At 39.3% G+C, this 20,536-nt stretch overlaps 1 protein-coding gene across 1 annotated transcript in view; it reads right to left on the reverse strand.

Annotated features, from left to right (window-relative positions):
* Positions 1 to 1,671: 1,671 nt before the first annotated feature.
* The window catches only part of Agpat5 (1-acylglycerol-3-phosphate O-acyltransferase 5), a 41,750-nt gene continuing 22,885 nt past the window's right edge, over positions 1,672 to 20,536 (reverse strand). The window contains exons 3-8 of the mRNA XM_041673789.1: positions 18,375 to 18,490; positions 15,807 to 15,896; positions 12,150 to 12,240; positions 10,151 to 10,312; positions 8,486 to 8,609; positions 1,672 to 6,071 (exon numbers count right to left, since the gene is read on the reverse strand). Of these exons, the coding sequence (XP_041529723.1) occupies positions 5,846 to 6,071; positions 8,486 to 8,609; positions 10,151 to 10,312; positions 12,150 to 12,240; positions 15,807 to 15,896; positions 18,375 to 18,490 (809 nt within the window). The 3' untranslated portion in view covers positions 1,672 to 5,845. The remainder of the gene's footprint in view (positions 6,072 to 8,485; positions 8,610 to 10,150; positions 10,313 to 12,149; positions 12,241 to 15,806; positions 15,897 to 18,374; positions 18,491 to 20,536) is intronic.

Raw genomic sequence — 20,536 nt, forward strand, 5'->3', positions numbered from 1 at the left:
TAATGCCATCAAAGGACTTGGGACAGATTGGTCCCTTTTCCCTCTGGCCTCCCACAGCTCAGCAATAAGCTCATCATACACAGGCGCTGCCACCTTAATCAGGACTTCCAGTCATTCAAACTATAATGGGCTTCTCTGGGAGAAATGGAGTGGGGCAAAGACAGAGACAAAGACACAGAAACAGAGAGATGCCCCAGTTCTTCTATGTGAGTCAGATTCATGCATTTCTACTATACAGAGAAAAGGTGGTTGCTATACTAGTGGTTAGCTGTTTTCCATTCCAGCAAAGACCATGGCAGGGCTAGGAGACAGGAAGACTTTCTCTGCTATTTCTGCAACATACTTAAGAGTGCAGGCGAGAAAGTGGAAGGAAAGATCTTGGAAAAGATACATATGTTAGATATCCATAAAAAAATCAAAATGACTCCTGGTCCAGATAGACAGTAACTCATGCAAGCATAGAACAGAAGCCAATAAAGGTATGGTTTTAAGTGACAAGAAAAAATGTTTACAATAAACATTTCTGGTGATTCTGAGTTCTAATATATATTAGAAAATAATTAACAATATTTACTCACACACTCTGACAAGCAGAGCTGGGCTGAGTAAAACTTCACATAAAGGATCTCACACTCCAGAGTCACCACACTGACCCCCCTTAACAGAATTTCAGCATACTCCCCATGATAGCAAGCTCCAACAGGCATGTCCTGAAAGTTACATCAGCCCAGACTCAGTCTAAGATTTACCTTATAGTGGACTGCAAGGAGGAACCCCTCAGAGGTCACTGCAGAAGCCATGCTGTTTCCTTCATCTGTGTTCTTGGCATGAGCAGTCAGGCCCTGCCCAGTCCTGAAGATCCACCTTCTATCCAGCAGTGGAGAGACCACAAGACTGCTACAGGACAGAGATGTTCCTCCCTTTGTTACATCTTCACACCACTTGATCTGAATCTTAATCAAAGCCCTCACCATAACGAGGCCCATCCACTCTCACATCCCATTGTCCCTTTGCGAAACAGGAAAGGATTAGAGCACATCACGTCACTGTGGTTTGATACAACTTTATTCACGCTGTCTGTCCTGAAAGTCATCTACGAAGACAGGAGATGAACCTGCATTAACCCCTGCTGCATTCTCTCTACACTCCACATCTGCTGCTTTGCCTGCAATCAATAGCTCACTTGGTCTCAACAATCTTTTGTAACTAACATCTTAGCAATGTTCTAAGGGGATAGACTTGGGGCACAGTTTATATGAAGCTGTCCAAGAGTGGAGAGCTAAGCAGTGGTAGACAGACCCGACATGTGGTAGCTGCCTGGCATACAGTGAGCACTCAACAGATCCCCAACAAAGTGCACGTTGGAAACAATGTAGCTTTACAGCTACATCTGGCAATAAAACATATACACATAAAACATAAACACATTTTATATAACAATGTAACATTTTACCAGGTTTTTATTATAAAAAATGAAGCTTGTATTTTCCCTTTGTGCTGAATTATGAAGCACCAGTAAACCCAGTAACACTTTCAGAATTTATTCTGAAGCTACATAAGGAAATGTGGTGATCAAGTTCTTGATTACCTCAGACCTTGATTACTTGATCACTTCACAAACAGATTGTGTCAGTAGCATTCCCATTTTATTTTACATATGAGGATTTATGAAACTGTAGAATATATCTTTATTAATTATTTATTCAGACATAAATCACAAACCAACAGTCTGGATGAAACACTGGCCTGTCTCAGCATCAAAAGGCACGTACTGAGGATCTACTCTGATGTCAGATTTCTATTTGAAGGAGTTTTTCCAAGGAATTTCTCTGCTTGGGTAACAATCAGGTATAGTTAAATTAGATACATAATACGTATATGTGTTACGTAAGGTACATTATATGACAAGTAGATTTCTGGCCTCTAATGGAACTCCACATTATGGCTCTCCATTTATCAAAAACATCAGATCTACCAGCTTACAAAAACATATATTAAATGAAATCTTCAAAAAAAATTTATAATTTATTTATTTTTAATTTATGTGTGCTTGTGTTTTGCCTGCATGTTTTGCCCCATCTATGTGAGGGTGTTAGATCTCCTGGAACTGGAGTTACAAACAGTAACCTCAATTACTGCCACCTGGGTGCTGGGACGAGCAGCCAGTGCTGTTAACCCCTAAGCCATCTCTCCAGTCCCTCAAATGAAATCTCAACAAAAATGTTGTAGCTAAATTCAAAGTGATTCTCTGTGCCACTTTGATACAGATTCTTTTGATAGTGATTCTTTTGTATGTGCAGTCAGGGTAAAGAAGATCTCAGTACAGAGACCTGACAAGTCCGGAACTTGCTAAGTAGACCAGGCTGACCTCCAACTTGCAGCTATCCTCCTGCCTGGGTTTTCCAAGTACCCTGATTGCAGCCATGTGTCACAACACCCAGCTTTTATCCACGATATCTGAATAAAACATTTTACATTCAGTTCAATCACACAAATACTTTACCTACATATTATCAAATTATCTGAATATACCAAATATTACTTTCAGAGTACTGATCAAAGTTTTCACACTAACGCTGGAATGTTATGCATTCTGCCTATAATGCAAATTATATGGAACTGGTAATATTTTAAGTCAGCCAATCCTCAGACTAAAGGACAAAAAGGAGAAACCAGCCTGCCTATAGATACTCTAACATTCCAGACACCAGTGCTGGAGCCAGAAAACCTGAAACCCAGCCTTCAATCTCAGCACTTCACAACAATTTGCAAGGTTAAAACTCATTTTTAGTATTTTACATCTGATCTTATTATCTTGTGAGACATTTCTGTCCTTTCAAATATGGATCTGATATACAATTAGGAGTCAATTATTTTATGCCTACATTTTGGCAGATTTTAATTTCTAATTTTTTCTTAATAGCTAATCAAGTCATTACTGATAAAGCATGCAATACTGTAAAGGGAAAAGTAATGAGTATACGAACTATAAAGAAAACTGATAATTAAGTGAAAAAAATTACACAGAAATGAAATATGGAAGAAACCACCAAGTGTCTAAGAATTGGTCAGGCTGGCACTTTTATTTACAGCCTTGTTGAGTGACACCTGACAAGCTTCCTGGGGGGTCACCTGCTGATCACTGAACTGACAACCATGAGCACAGGGCACACACCCTCTAAAGTAGGAAAATTAGCTTATATAGCCCAACTCTCTCATTGCTTCACAATTGGGGTTTTTCAATGTATTTTTTTAAACTTTGCTCAATACTTAAAAAATAATGTAGCTTTATAAATTCAGAATTCAGGGCTAACCACTGAACCTCTTACATGCTAGAAAACAGGTGAACCCTGAGCCATGAAATGTTAGACAGCGCAGACATGAGAGCAACGAGAGCTTTTATTTCCTTACTTTCATCCAAATACCCTTTCCAAGAAACATAAAAGCATGCACAGTGATGGCACTCTTATCAAGGAAAGCTACAGTAGCCCCTAAGCTGCAAGTCAACAGTAATATTTATTATAACAGTAATATAAATAAAATCTTAAATTATATTATCTGAAAGGATTCACAGGTAAGCTGTTAATTTTCAGAAAATAGTTATGTCAAGTCAAAATTAACATGTTTAAGAGACGCTTCTAGTTTTCCAAACATTTTGATATAATTTATTTCTAATTTTATAGACTGCTCTCGAGAAGAGTAATTACAGCTCTAATGTTCAAAAGACCATATGTAGACCACTTTGCCCTGTTTAAAAAGAATCAGTTATATCCATGTAATTCTAATGGTACTGTCTTCTAAAATTCAAATACACAGCACATACATAATTTGTTTTAATGTGTGTACATATATGTGTATGTATGTATGCATGTGCATGTGGCTTCCCACACAGGCCAGAAAATATGTCCGATTCCAATTGAGCTGGAATTATAGGCTTTTGTGAGCCTCCACGCAGGTGCTGGGAACTGAACCCTCTGCAAAAATGGCAACTGCTCTTTAACTGATGAGCTGTTTCTCCTGTCCGCAGCCATGTTTAAAGTCTCCTAGCTTGTACTTATTTTGATCTGGTCAAAATGAGCTCTAATAGGACTGTTTAAAAAATGTATTTAACCAAAATGTGAGATTGATTTCAACTTCACTTTTTAAGTAAAAGACGATTACAACTTGGCACAGTAACATGATGAACAAGTTTTTTATTTGCTTTTAGGCCACTAAATTCTTTGGATGTATGTGTACTGTATATGAATATACAGATCCATATGTGAACATGCATATCCATATGTGAATATGCATATTAATATACAGATATACATATTCATGTGAATATACATATCCATATATGAATATACAAACGCATAGAAACCAAGTGACAGCATGTGACTCTTCAAAGATGTTGGCTATGGCTCATTTTCTGATTTCAGGAAAACAATGTAAGAGGCAAAATTTCCCTCAATTAAAAAAATTTATTTATTGTGATTCAAATGGTCTATTTCAACTCAATCATTGGTATAATTTTGTGACAAAAATCTGTATGCAGAAATGGTACCTTAAAGGACTAGTAGGCAATCACACTTAAATTACAACTAAGAATACAGCAAATCAAACTTTAGAAGGCCTCCTTCCATAGGATACACTGTTGCATGACTGAGAAGAGTGTGAGTTGGTCCTGGAAGGTAGCTCTTGTTCCCAGGTGATATGTATCAACAGTGTAGCTCCATGAAAACTAAAGAGAAATAAAATTTACCCAATTCTGATGTTACCTGACATGAACAAATGCAAAACGCTTCTTCGGTAGCCAAGGAGGCTTACCCATAGTCAGGGAAATGCCCCTCTGAGTCAGGCAGCACTGCCTGCACCCCAACAATGAACAGCACCACTGGAGGACACCAAGCCAGAAAGCAAGGGCTGGGAGAAGCAGCAAGCGACCATGAACGCACACGCTCCAGACCAAATGCAGTGCGAAAGCAAAGGGAGACAGGCAGAAGGCACGTGCTAGGACAGACAATCAGGATGCTGGCAGACTTCCATCACTGTTGTTGTCCGTGCTGTTATGAAAATAACAGGGCCCTTATGTTTATAAGCACTCACAGCACAGACACTGGGAGGCGCTAACTCAGTAGCTCAGATGCTGGGCTATTTAAAGCTCCGCCAAATGAGACAGTCACAACAGAGCTTCAACTCTACTCTGATACTTTACACATTATTCTCTGTAGAATAGGGGGTATGCAAATTAAGCAATTTTAATAAATATTAGAAATGTTTGTTATTTTGTAAATATAAAGAAAACTAGCTAAATAGAGCAATATAATAAAAATATAATGCTAGACAGGTTTTTTTTGCCATGAATACTTCTCACCTTTTTCTTTGAACATTAACACATAATTACAATATCTTTCCATGACTTGCAGAATTTACAAAAACCCAGTATCACATAGCTTCAAAATATAAAATACTTTAGTGATAAGAGTTCGAGCTGCCAAGTAATCAAGATGGGAGATAACCAATATAGCGAACTATGCTAAAAAGTAATGTTAAAATACAGCCATCTGAATTATAAACAACATCAAATTCTACAATCCAAATGATTTTGCAAGTGGACATAAGTTCATGAAGAACACAAAAACAGCATAAACTCCACTTAGCTTTCATTTTTCCAGCAACCCCAGCACCTGAAAAGCCATGTGTGTTTGTCCCAAATCAACTGCCTGTTGGCTGTGGTCACTAATTCTATTTTATCCAGAGTTCAATCACCAAGGCTTTAAAAAAACTTCTTCTTTAATTCAGGAAACAATGTGACGTAATGTGCAGCCATCAGTAAGAGACAATGACTGGAGCCCGCAACTGCTTATGTCTTAATAACAAACCACAGGCAGCCAAGGAGGGTTCCATACAACCAGGTGCCCACATACAGTTTCCTTCCAGACTCTGTCATGAGCATGACAGCAGTCAGACTACCCAACATCAACACTGATGGTAAAGTCTTCTTGACACTGAGTCTGGAGTGAACACTTTTCCCAGGGAATTTATTTCTTCTTTCTGGATCTGGTGAATCATAGAATTCTATGAGCAACCTACGGCCAGAATGAAAACAACAGAATTGATACTTTCAGTTTTGGACATTTTGGTTTTGAAACAAACAAAAAATCATCTATTAGATACTAATTACTTGCTTGAGCAAGTACAGTTCCTTAGAACTCCATATGAGTGACATATTAGAGACAGCGTGGTAGGGAATCCACCACTAGTTTACGGTATCATTGTAGTCTATCCTTACCAGATGGGAAGTGAAACTCAAAACACTTGGTTTAAGTGTTTGATGAGGACTTTCATATGGTTGCTGGGAAAGGAACCCAAGTCCTCTGGAAAAGCAGCCAATGCTCTTAACTGTTGAGCCATCACTCCAGTCCCATTTTTGTTTTTCACTTCTCCATCTGTAAGAACTTACAGCGCCCTGACTCATGTGACTAGTGGCCTACCAGCCTCACTCTTTCCTCTCATAGCTCTCATCCCGTCCAGACTAAAGAAAAGGGCTGAGGCTGTAGCTGATTGGTAGAGCACTTGCCTATGAAGTGTGAGCCCCTGGATCCAGTCTCACAAAAAGAAGCTTTCAAAGAAGTTAAAGAAAAGAAATTCTTACAATATATATCGAGTTTTCCTTCTGTGGCAGTCTGAGTAAGAATGTCCCCACAGTTTCATATATATGAATGCTTAGTTACCAGGGAATGGTGACTATTAGAGAAGGATTGTAGAGGGGTGGCCCTGTTAGAGGAAGTGTGCCACTGGGAGTGGGCTATGAGGTTCCCCACGTCCATCCAGGTCGTCTCTCTCAGTCTCTACTGCCTGTGGATCAGAATGGAACTCTCTACTACTTCTCCAGCACCACGCCTGTCTGACTGCTCCAATGCTCCCCATCACGATGATAATGGACTAAATCGCTGAAGCTGTAAGGAGGTCCTTAATTAAGTTCTTTCTCTTACAAGAGTAGCTTTGGTCATGGTGTCTCTTCACAGCAACAGAACACTGACTAAGACTCCTCCCAAAAGTTTATATTCCCATGTAATTATAAAAACAGAGGGGGCAAATAAAGAGCATGGTGTGTTAATTCTCGTTCTGACTTAAACATGTAAAGATACAGCAGCAGGACAGGACCTACAGCACAGGAAGCATCCCCATTGCCCCGTGGGCACATTCATAGAGGTAATGACGAGTACATGTTTGTTGTGGAATATTATTTTAAAATGTGTTACATTTGTTTGTGCTGTGGAACATTTGTTTAATGATGCAAGGATGTGTTACATTCTTTTATGTTGCATTTGTTTAACTCTGTGAAGCTGTGTTACTGTGCCTGTCTAAAACACCTGATTGGTTTAATAAATAGCTCAACGGCCAATAGTTAGGTAGGAGAAAGGATAGGCAGAGCTAGTAGGCAGAGAGAATAAACAGGAGGAAAAATCTGGGAGGAAAAGATTGAGGTACAAAAGACAGGAGGAGAAGAGAACTCCTGGGGGCAGCCACCCTGCTACACAGCAAGCTATGGAGTAAGAATTTAAAAAAGGTATATAGAAGTAGCAAAAGGTAAAAGCCTGGGAGCATAAGGCAAGCGGGATAATTTAAGTAAAGAATAGTTGGCTAGAAACAAGCCAAGCCAAGGCTTCATCTTCATAAGAAAGAATAAGTCTCCATGTGATTTATTTGGGAGTTGGGTGGCAGGCCCCCCAAAGAGTGAAAGAGTCAGAGAGTAAAAACGCATGTTAAGTGTCTATAACACAAACAGGTGGGTATCAAACACTGTCCAGTCCTTTCCTGAAAACACATTTTCATATTAAGGTACACAGGTCTTCTTACACTGATCCTATCACCAAAGCAATCCTGAATTGATGGGCTGAAAAGCTTATGTCAGGTACTAACTACTTTTTACTAACTCAAGACAGGTGATAATTTCACTATGAAAATATCGACTGCCCCCTCCTACTCCCACAAGCACACAGTGCTTCATTCACTGTCTCCATCTCCACGGTCTTGCTGTTCCCTGCGCAGCTTGCACAGAGGAAAGGCTCCTCCTTTACATCACACAGCAGTCTACTCAGAAAACACTGCAGGTAGGCCACCTGCACACAATCTTCATAGTAACTCCTAACAGTTTAAAATGTGAGCACGGAAGACTAGAGTAAGATTTAACCCGAGTTCATGAAAAACAACCCTGAAACAACAGAGTCTAGTTTCACTGCCGCTGTGCCGTTGCCTCCTAGCTGACCGTGCTGAGTTGTCATTGTACAGAAACTAAGAGCCGTACTGATGCAGAAACGTTAAAAGTTAATGGTTATACAAGAGCAATTAAACGTGTTACACAGGAATATGAAAGGTTTTATCTGTGTGAGTTTGATTAGTATTTCGTAAATAATGAAACACCTCTTTTTCAAATTGATTACTATAGTGAAATTGAGTTGAACTGTAGTTTCTGAATGCTGGAACTGTTACCACTTACTTATCTTTTATCTCAAAACGCTCATGAAGCCATTTTTTCATGTGTTCTTGTTCCTCTGGAACTTCATTTTTGTCTATACGATCAAAGTGAATATGAAGTTTGGGACACTGTTTGCAGAGAAACTCTAACAAAGAAGAAAAAGATTTCAGGTCTTACTACTCTAGAATTCATGATTATATAATGTAACTTACAATGAAAACAAAGTGATAAAGACCCCAAAAAGTTGGAAAAAACCCTATAAACTATGACTTGCAGTATTAAGCTCAGGTTAAAATCTGTATTAACATACAGCACTTGCTAACCCCGAGTCAGCTATCACTGACTTCTAACAGCCGAACTGAAAAAGCAGCCATCTAGGTAGAGAAGTGACAAAATGAAACCTATCACTTTGTATACAAAAGTTTTTTTTTTTAAATATTTAAAAGTTAAAAATCTCTTATATTGTAGTGCTTTTTCTCTTTTACTGTTAAAGCCAATTCCTTCCTCAAAGTATGTATGAAAGCTGGCTGGTTTTGACCATCAAACCGCTTCATGTTCCTAGGGTTAGGGTTGCATGATTACAATAGAACTCTTCTGTTTGTGACAAACGTGTGTTTCTCCCCCTCTCTGCTCTTCTCTCTCTAAGATGAATACTCTGAAAGGGGCCAGACTCTTCCAGCACTCCTTTGTTCTTCTGCTCCCATGTTCAAATGATGGGGTTGTAGCTACAGTTACTTAAACTATTCTCACTCAAAACCCTTTAGTTATGACACAGGCAACAGTTCTGAGTCCTTAAAATCTAGTACATGCTTGAGAAGGGTCCGATTTCTTCTTGTCCAATAATACAAACGTCCTTCCCAAGCATGCTACAACGAAGGCTTAAGACAAAAACCATTTTTAAAAAGGGTGGGAGAAAAGGGAAGCTAAGTGTAGTGGCTTGAGTTCAAGGCCAGCTTGATCTACACAGTGAGTTCCAGGAGAGCCAAAGCTACACAGTGGGACCCTGCATTGAAAAATAAAACCAAACCAAGCAAACCAAAACAAAAAAACAAAAACAGAAAAAGAAGTTTCAAGGCAGACTGGTCAATGGTGGCGCAGGCCTTTAACCCCAGCACTCAGGAGGCAGAAGCAGGTGGATCTCTGTGAATTCGAGGTCAGCCTGGTCTACAGAGCGAGTTCCAGAACAGACTCCAAAGCTACAGAGAAACCTTGTCTTGAAAAAAAAAAAAAAAGAAAAAAAGAAAAAGGAAAAAAAAGGAGTTTCAAGACTACCACTGACCATGGCTATGCCTCTTGACACTGCTAGCTGAGCAGCTTGTCCTCATATCTTTGTAGATCTTCCCAGTCTCATATGTGAACCTCTAGCAGGAAGAAGCCAGGCTAAAGACCTCCACAGACTCATCAGAAACATAAAATTTAGAACGCTGAGTGAAATTTCAAATGCTATGCATTAGTAACCACCAATAAGTAAAATAAAGGAAGGTCAGCTGCAGGGCTATAAAATCTTAACACAGGGTGGCTGAATCAGGAGGACTGCAAATTCGAGGCTAGAGCTAAATACAAGCACCATACTTCTTCCACAGAAAGGCACTGACTAACTGAAAAAGGAAGAAAGAGAGAAAAGAGTTTATATCTTACCTGTACCATGTACTGCTCAGATTCTAATACACAGAAATATGGACTTACCAGTCATGGACGGTGTATTTGAGTATTTTCCTGACCCTTTCTCATTCCCTTCGTAAACTACTGTGACATCGTAAATTGCATCTAAATGACTCTTCATAGAATCAAAAGCAACATGAGTTGCCTTTATCCTTGGTGTCAGCACGTGTTTTAATACTGGAAGGCCTAGAAAGCAGGAGGATTCAGTGTGGTCATGATCAGGAATACATTAAGTTCAACATCTAAATTACTTATCAACTACCGCAAATAGACAGGAATTAAAAGTTTAAAGCCCTAACGTCACATCTATGAGCTGGCTATGGGCTTAGAATGCTCTCTTGCATTTCCATCTTTACTGGGTCAAACTGCACTGAACAAATATTCATTAAACATCTACATGAATGAGACACCCTGATGGAGGCTGGGAAAGGCTGGCCTCGGGAAGCTTATGACTCACTTGGACCCTTCTCTTTGGTAAGCCCCGAAAGGAAAGATACACAAAGGGCAACGACATCTTGCCAATCGCTCAACTTTTTCTAGGAGTAGAACTCATCATTCTCTTCTGCTGTTTTCTCTGCTTGACTCGAGTATGTACTGACAATTTCACAGGAAACACGAGGTCTCGCTGTGAAATCTGAACAGTGACTAGGGAAGTTTCTACTGCCTCTCTCCAGGGAAAGCGGCTGCATAAGGAAGAACAGTTGCAGTATGGTGGGACTGTCTACAGAAGAATTTTTAAAATGCAGGGTGGTGTGGGAAAGAAAACGATTCCCACAACCACATATCTGACTTCAGTCCCCAGGGCAGGAGGAGTGTAATTTATCCACACACTTGTACCAAAGTCTGAAAAGTCAACCAAGTTGAGAAACTTTCTTGTCAGCTAAGTCCTTCTTTGCCACTAGAGGCCATCCGATCTCAGGACTTTATAGAATTACCCCATCAGACCTGCAGGTCGCATGCTACCTTAACCAGGATTATTAATTTTTTGACAGACCCAGGCTGGCCTCAAATTAATAAGCCTCGGACCTTAGATCCCAGGCACTGGGTTCATAGGTACGCACTACCAATTCTGGCTCAACCAATATTTCTATTAAACGATTAGAACTGGAAGCCCAAAAAGCAGGTTAGAAGTGATAGCAACATATAAGAAGAAATGCATACATGCCTGTCTGTTCCTATTAGCACCCAGTCCTCCAGTGTCCAATTATCACAACCACACAAACAATGTCCACAAATCAGACAAAGCCTAGCCTTTTGTGACATCCCAGAAGGAAATTCCCATCCTTCTGGGATGTCAAAAAGCATATCCTCCTCTAGTCTTCATGCAGAAAGAACTGTGATCCCAACCATGTGCTTCTCAATTCTGGCACACACTATCTTGAAATTTGAAGTCATTAACTAGCTGATTCTTCCAAGTGTATTTATCCAACTCCTAGATCTATACTCAAAGAACTTGAATGAAAATGTGACAATGAACCCGTATTTTATGGACTAATTTTAAAAATAATTTTAAAAAGAAAATTGTCTAAAAAGTAGACAAGAATAAACAAACTCTCCTTGTGGATTATCTAGTACTTGCTCTGGCACTGACTCTGTCTTGTTTTCATCTCCAGTTCACAGCGTGGGAGTATATGCCATAGCAAGCATGTGAATCTAACCTCTGCGACACAAATTACTAAGAATCTACTTAACTCTGTAAAAGTTCAGACACTCTCTCATTCAGTTCTTATAAGAAACACATATTCTCACGGGCTGGAGAGATGCCTCAGAGGTTAGGAGCAATGACAGCTCTTTCAGAGGTCCTGAGTTCAATCTCCAGCAACCACACATGGTGGCTCACAACCATCTATAATGAGATCTGGCGCCCCCTTTTGACATACAGGCAGAACACTGTATAATAAATAAATACATAAATAAGTAATCTTAAAAAAGAAAAAAAAAACCCATATTCTCCAGGAAGAACCTAAAGAAAACAAAGATCCCTAAAAAGTACTTTTCTGAATATAGTCAAAATTCTGCTTACCCCGTTGAGCAGCAAATGCCTGACTGGCTGAAAGGACTTTTGTCTGTGTTCTATTATATCTCGTTCCCTCTGGAAAAATCACAAGATACATCTGTGGGGCATAAATAAACTTTAGTTTGTGTGAGTCCACTGTTGTAACCACTAACGTAGCAATTCAAACTGTGACTGTTGAAGTAGATCTTCACATGGTGAGAAAATGTGTATTCATTTACAAAAAACCTTTACTTTCAGCAAAGTTACCAAAATGCAGAGATTCAAGTAAGGCTGACCACAACATAGACTACAATAAAACATAGCTCTACGTTTATGGTAAAGCAAATCTTTAAAAATCTATATCAGGCAGTGGTAGCACACATTTTAATCCCAGCATTCGGGAGGCAGAAGCAGATGGATCTCTGTGAGTTAGCATGGTCTACAGAGTGAGCTCCAGGACAGGCTCATCCTCTGGTGGCCTTAGCTCTATCGGATTACCACCTCTGCACAACGGAATATACCAACAAAGCACAGGCCAAAATAAAGCCTTCTCTCAAGCTGCTTATTAGAAATTTAACTAGGGTACTAACTAAGGAGAGGGGGTAATACAGAAAATTAATACAAAGAGTGGTACTACTGAAGTTGGACTAGAAGGATTTTGTATTATAAGATAGCCATGAACCTACAGAACTAGGGATGAAATGTGCCTGTTAGGACGTAAAGTATCCACCACAGGCTCAGCAATGCCAACATTTGGTTTCCAGACGGCAGGTGCTATTCTGGAACCTGTGGAACCTTCAAGACATGGGGCCCCGCTGGAAGAAGTAGAACTCTGAGCAGTGAATCCCGAGATTTATAGCCTGACCCTGCTCCCTGCCCTGTCCCCAGATCTACAGAGATCTGAGCAAGCAGCCTCATGTTCTTGCTGCCACAGCTATGTCGCCATGCTTCTCAGTCATGATACTGTCAAACCACACATCAAAAGACACCCTTCTTCCTTTACATTGCTTTCTGTCAGGTATTTGGTCATACCTATGAGAAAGTAATACAGTGCCCATGCAAAATACATTAGTTTTTGCTCAACCAGAGAAGACTCTTTAGAATTCATCATTACTGCCAAATTTGTTGTTGTTTGTTTGGGTTTAGGATTCCAGGGGAAAAAGGGTCTAACATGATAGGGAATTGTGGAAGCAGACAGGAGATATGGCATCAGGAAGAGTGAGAACTCGCATCCTCAACTTTGAGCAGGTAGCAGAGTTTTAACTGGGAACAGTGTGGGGCTTTTAAATCTCAAAGTCCTTTCCCAGTTATATACTGACTCCGGAAAAACCATGCTTTCTAAACTGATCCAATCAGCAACGACTACATGAGAACCAAGTATTCAAGTATCTGAGCCTCAAGGGGAGACTGTCTTGCAAACTACCACACATGTTTTTGTTTATGTGATGTGACCTGGGCATGTGGACCTCTTTTGTTATTTCTGTATTTGGTATGGATGAAGGAAGCTGGGAAAGCCCACAGTATGTGAAGGAGGATTGAGCCTGAACAATGGGCATGGCATAGAAGAGATAAAGTCAGACAGACAAAGGGAACTGAGTTGGTGAACAGGATGTGGATCCTCATCTAATCCTGAAGGTTAGGGTTATTCTGGACAAGACAGATGGGACTAGGCTTGGGCACAGAGTCTAGCATTCAGGCTAGAACTGTTGATTTAGAAGAACAAATGAACTGGGTAGAGTTGTCTGGGTTGCACAGAGTGGAGTTGGTGAGTAGATTATCTTCCCCAGTTAAATATGAGGGCAAGCAAGGGCTCTTCATATGTTAAGTGTTAGCAAGGCAAATTACATTCCCTACTATAAATGAAACTGACCCACAGAGGCATGTGAGCATGTCCCCAAGACGTTGGTGAGGGTGGAAGGAGATTCAGGTATAGGTCTAATGGCCCTCCCTGCTGAGAGGCAGTCAGTCCTACAAATTATGGGAAAAGAGTCCTCAGATGGGCAGAATCTGGTGTGTGTTTGGAAAAGGAACTCAGTCTTGATGGATGGAATGGTTTTGAGAAGGAGTCCAGGTTACCTAGCTAGGAATGAGGCCAACTGGGTCTGTCCATAAGTTGGGTAAACACACATATTGGGACTTCCTAGCTTATGGTAGTATGCAGAAAGTGAGACAGAGCCTGCATGGGTCTGCACTAGGTCCTCTATATATGTTATGGTTGATGGCTTGGTGTTTTTCTGGGACTTCTAACAGTGGAGATGGGGGTGTCTCATTCTTCTGTCTGCTCTTGGGACCCTTTTCTTCCTACTAGCTTCACCCAGCCTTGATACGAGAGACTGTGCCTAGTTTTATTGTATCTTGTTTTGCTATGTTCAGCTGGTATCCCTGAGAGGCCTGATCTTTTTGAAAAAGAAACAGAAAAGGAATGGATTGGGGGGATGGGGAGGAGTGTGTGTGTGGTGGGAGGTAACTGGGAGGAGTTGAGGGAGGCGAACTGCAGTTAGGGATATGTTGTATGAGAGAAGAATAAATTAAAAAAGAAGCAGGCAAAATAAGTGTTCCTAGGGCAGTGGCCAAGGTTGGGCTAGTTTCAAATCTTATTTCAACAATCTTTTTCTAAGTTTGCCTGTTATACTATATAAATAAGGACAACCCAATTTCCCAGAAAATTAGGAAACAACCTTCCTCAAGACCCAGCAATACCACTTTTGGGTATATATCCAAAGGATGCTCAATTGTGCCACAAGGACATGTGCCCAACTATGTTCAGAGCAGCATTGTTTTTCATAGCCAGAACCTGGAAACAACCTAAATGCCCCTCGACCGAAGAATGGATAAGGTAAATGTAGTACATTTATACTTACTACATAGCATAAAAAAATGACATCTTGAAATTTGCAGGCAAATGGATAGAGCTATAAAATATCATTTTGAGTGAGGTAACACAGACCCAGAAAGACAATGATCATATATACTCACTCATAAGTGGTTTTTAAACATAAACCAAAGAAAACTAGCCTACAAATCACAATTCCAGAGAACCTAGACAACAACGAGGACACTAAGAGAGACATACATGGATCTAATCTACATGGGAAGTAGAAAAAGACAAGATCTCCTGAATAAATTGGGAGCATGAGGACCATGGGAGAGGGTTGAATGGGAGAGAAGAGGCAAGGAGCAGAGAAAAATAAAGAGCTCAATAAAAATCAATTAAAAAAGTATAAGATAAAAAAACCCAACAAAGCAAAAAGAAAGCCATTAAAAAAAAATAAGGCCAACCATTCCAGTAGAAAATCATGATTCTCTTTTTGTACCTCCTCTATATTCATAATATTTTTCTTCCCCTCTTTATTAAAAATAATGGTGGCACATGCCTTTAATCCCAGCACTTGAGAGTCAGACACAGGCAGATCTCTGAGTTCGAGTTCAGCCTGGTCTACAGAGCAAGTTCCAAGACAATCAAGGCTATAAAAAAAAAAAAAAAAAGAAAGAAAGAACCCCAAAACACTAGGAAAAAAGCTTAAAATCATTAGTAGCAATATTTCCTGACAGCTAAGAGGACAGTTTATCTCAACAAAACTCTGAATGAGTTATTCCACATGTGGTAATATGTTTTTTAAATGACTGAGATTTTAAGTACTTAAATAGCAAACTGAGTTGAGGAATGGAAACAGGCACGCTTACTGGTGTTCCTGCATTCACGTAGCTCTGAAGCATGTTTCTCATTTCTTTCTCATTAAATTTGGCACTTCGTTTTACATAAATTCCTCCATGCTGGTACATAAAAAAGAAAAAGAAGCAATTACTCTTTAAATAACTAATTGTCATAGTCATCAAAAAGGCAACTTTACTCCCAACGAGTAAGGAATAAACCTACATTTCAGAACTTAAGCTACAGTTAATATTTAAGTATCACCATCTATACAATTCCACAAAAAATTATGTGGGAGTCCCCTCTGTATCTGTGAATATGTTTTATTACCATTGGTTAATAAAGAAGCTGCTTTGACCTATTGCAGGGCAGAATAGAGCTAGGAGGAAAAACTAAACTGAATGCAGAGAGAAAGAAGGTGGAGTCAGGGAGATGCCATGTAGCTGCTGAAGGAAAAGACGTCAGAACCTTTCTGGTAAGCCACAGCCTCGTGGTGATACACAGATTAAAAGAAATGGGTTCCTTTAAGATATAAGAGCTAGCTAAAAATATGGCTAAATTGTTGGCCAAACAGTGCTGCAATTAATGAAGTTTTTATGTGATTATTCAGGTCTGGGTGGCCAGGAAACCATAGAACAGTCTCCGATTACAGAAAATTCTATTTCTACAGAACCTGAATAAGACTGTGTGTTGCACTGTGCTGAAAAAATACACAATTTTGTCAGGAGTTAAAATTTTCTTTCTTTAAAAGATTTAATTCAACAACTTTTTGTGATGGATCTTAACTCACTGATTTCAAACAAAGTTAATTAAAAGTATCTTTAAAATGTCCACACTCCCAGGACTAGAAAGATGGCTCAATGGATAAGAGCACTTGCTGCTCCTTCAGAGGACCTGGATTCAGTTCCCAGCACCATATGGTTACAACTATCTCTAACCCAGTTGCAGAGGATCTAGCATCTTCTTCTGACCTCCATGATCACAAAGAATACATATATACAAGACACCCAACCACATAAAGTAAATTAAAAATAATAAATAAATAAATAAAAGAGGCCACTGGCCAGGAGGAAAGAGCATAAATTTTTTTTTAAAAAAAATATCTACACTTATAATCTTTGGAAATTAAAATATGGACAAAGCACCAGAAATATATATATATAGAAGACAGTCAGCCACACAGAATAAATTGAAAGGAAGGAAAGAAGGACGGAAGGACAGAAGGCAGGAAGGAGAAAGAGAGAGAAGGAAGGAAGTAAAAGAAAGAGAGAGGAAGGAAGGAAGGAAGGAAGGAAAGGAGAGAAAGAGAGAAGGAGGAATGAAGAAAGGAAGTAAGTAAGCAAGCAAGCTGGTTACTGGCCAAAATAGAAGGGCATTAAAAATAATTTTAAGAAAAGTCTACACTTACAACCTTTAGGGAATTAAAATATGGACTCAGCTACAGAGATTCATGTGACATTACAGACTACATTTTGTTCCCCCAAAATCTTATATTGAAGCCCAAAGTTTCACAGCAACTGTATATGGAAATAAGGTCCTTAAGAAAATAATTACAGTTAAGTGAAATACACTAGCTAAGGCCCTGCTAGAATGTGCATATGTGGAGAGAAGGCCAGCTCAGAACACAAGGAGAAGGCAAGTCTGCAAGTCAAAAATGTGGGTCTTGGGAGAAAGCAGCACTACACACACCCTGATCTTGAGGAGACTTCAGCCTTCTTAACTGTGAGAAACACATTCTTTTACTGAGCTCAGTTTCTGGTTTTATTTCCTAAAGATCACATTTGAATCAATTTTTAAGCTTTTTAAAAATAATTTATTTTTGTTTTATATGCATTAGTGCTTTTGCCTTCATGCATGCCTGTGTGTGCGTGTCAGATCCTCTGAAACTGGAGTCACAGACAGCTGTAAGCTGCTATGTGGGTGCTGGGAATTGGATTCATGTTCTCTGGAAGAACAGCCAGTGCCTTTGACTGCTGAGCCATGTCTCCAGCCCCTTGAATCAATTTATTAACATAACTGATTGTCAAATTCTATGCCTTTTAATTTCCTATTTGGTGTCTAGGTATTTGTCTTTCTGCTATTTCATTTAACTATCTGGAAAAGCAGACATGTAGAGTCTCCATTAAGAATGAGAACTGCAGAGATAGCTTAGTTGGGAAAGCACTTGTCTGGGCACAGCAGTTCACACTTTTAATCTCAGTAATGGCAAGGCGGTAGACAGGTAGTTGGGGCTAACTGGCTGGCTAGCCTGGCCGACACAGCAAAGGTCTGTCTAGGAGACTGTCTCAAACAAAGAGTGACTGAGCACTGACAGTTGTGCCAAAAATCGTCCTGACCTCCACATGCATTAATATATGCACGCAAGCATGCACGTGCGCACACACAAAATTCTAAATAAAAATACTTAAATTTAAAACAAGCCATTAAAAATCATTTTAAAAACATCTGTATTGAGGCTGTAACTCAGTAGAAGGCTATCTGCCTAGTATGCACGAGGCCCCATGTCCATCCACTAGTACCATACATAAAACAAAGAAAATCAGATATATTTTCACTAAATTGTGTTTAATTTGAAATAAAAGAGCAAAGACAAAGGTTACCTGAGCAAAGTAAAACCCATACAATGGAATCCATTTTAACCTGTCTTTCAGCACATAGCGCACATGTCCAAGGGCATTCTGTCGGGCAGCCAGCATGTCTGCAATAATCCAGTCAACTGTAAGACAGAACCCAGTCAGTACTAGCCAAAGTCAACTCCAGCCTTCCCCTCGCAGAAACAAAAACTCTTCCTCATAGCACTGTCTTCACAAAATAATTGAAAACATGACTGGAGTCAGAGGCAGAAGGATACAAGCTCAAAGCCAGTCTGTCTACACAGCAAGTTCAGGCCAAGTAGGGCAACACAGTAAGATCTGTCTTAAAATACTTTTTTGTTTTTAATTTTTAAAAAGAAAATACGATTAAAATGCTTAAAACAAAGCCAACTCCAGACACATTAAAAATACATAAATAAACCTTAAGTCAAAAAGAAGTTATCTTTTCCCATTTCTTAAAAGGCCTTTTATTTCAGGAATAAAACACAAAAGCTATTTTTTACATACGGCTGGTGAGATTTTGCTCAGTGGTTAAGGACACTGCTACTCTTGCAGAGGACACAGGTCTGGTACCCATACAGTGGCTCTGCCTCTAACTCCAGCTCCAGGGGATGTGACGCCCTCCTCTGAGTTCCAAGTGTATCAAGCATATATATGGCGCAAATATATATGCAGGGACTCACACATCCACATAAAAATAAAAAACAAATGTTTAAAAACATTCAAAATATTAAGTAATCCAACAACAGAATATACAAAGAATAAAGTCACTTTTAATTAAGGCTAAAAATCAGAAATATTTCTCTTTTAACGAAGAATGGGAAATTATAAACAAAAATGGCAAATGAAACAAGTGCAGCTAAATATTCTACACACACAAGGTCTGACAGGAGGCTACCACACTGCATCTTCACTAGTGGTTTCCTAGATGCAGTGTGCAATTGTAATGAGGATCTCATGTGACTTACAACAGTGCTGGGTAGATATGCACTCCTTATTTCTCAGCTTTTGAAACTGTGGGTTGCATACCCATAGGGTTCAAATAACTGATTGTAGGGGTTGAAAAAACTTTGGGAATAAAAGTTGTTTTTTTTTTTAACAATGACCAAAAATTAATTCAAAATCAAATGCACAATGAACCAGGTGTCTCTGGCATCTCTCCCGACGCTGTAATGTGCAGTACCACTGCGGCTTTCGTTCTGAACACGAGACACATGTGATTCTTACCACGCATGCTGTCACACCATGCAACGCCAACCAATGGTGCCAGAAACATGACTCAGACTCAAGACCAGTAGAATATTGAGTGTAGTGCATTTAATAGAGAGACAGACAAACAGACACATACACAGTTGCCTGCTGACAAAAAAAAATATAATGGCTTAATTACAGAAAATATTTAATATTTCACCACTACCATTCCTCAGACTGTAAGTACCAAACTAGTATATCTTTCAATTATACTGCATTTGAATGTTTGATTTTAAAAACTTGTTTAATTGTTTTTAAAGAATTGAGTTTCACTAAACGAATTTTGGCCTAGTAATAGAATGGCATTTCAAACAATTTCTGAAATGGCACTAAACATATTGTGCGTGTTGTACTGTGTATTATGGAAACATTCTCAGCAATAACAACTACAAAATCAATCCTGATGAATTCTGAAAACACTGGAATGGTCTACATCCTGTAGTATCAAATACTCAGCCAAAGTCAACTAATTCCTTATATACAATTCACCCATATCATTAATATGCAGGATGCCTTTCATCTTTAACAAATGCTAAAATTATATGTATTTAAAAATAAATCGTTCTACTATTTATTAGTAAATGTTGGCCATATTACACTATATACTTGGGGGGGTCACGTAAAACTTTCTCAGGTGAAATAAATAAAGAAAAATAAGAAAGTGTCCTAAAAGGCGGAAAAATTTAAGACAAGACTAACTGGCTGCTGGGACCATTAAATGGCTAACTCCTCGAGAATGGAAACATCAAGGTGATAGGTAAGGAAAAGTCTGCTGGGATTTAGAGGAATTCAAGGGTATACAACAAGGATGTTGCTGAGAATCTGAAATGAAGTGTATTCGGGGCCATCAAAATGAGACCAAAAGGAGTCAATTAGAGGAGACAATATTTCATTTAAAGCAACAAACGATTCCAGTC

The sequence above is a fragment of the Microtus oregoni genome, unplaced genomic scaffold, assembly GCF_018167655.1.
Source record: "Microtus oregoni isolate MIOR12 unplaced genomic scaffold, Mior012 000024F_ref0000369, whole genome shotgun sequence".
In the NCBI taxonomy this organism is placed as follows: Eukaryota; Metazoa; Chordata; class Mammalia; order Rodentia; family Cricetidae; genus Microtus; species Microtus oregoni.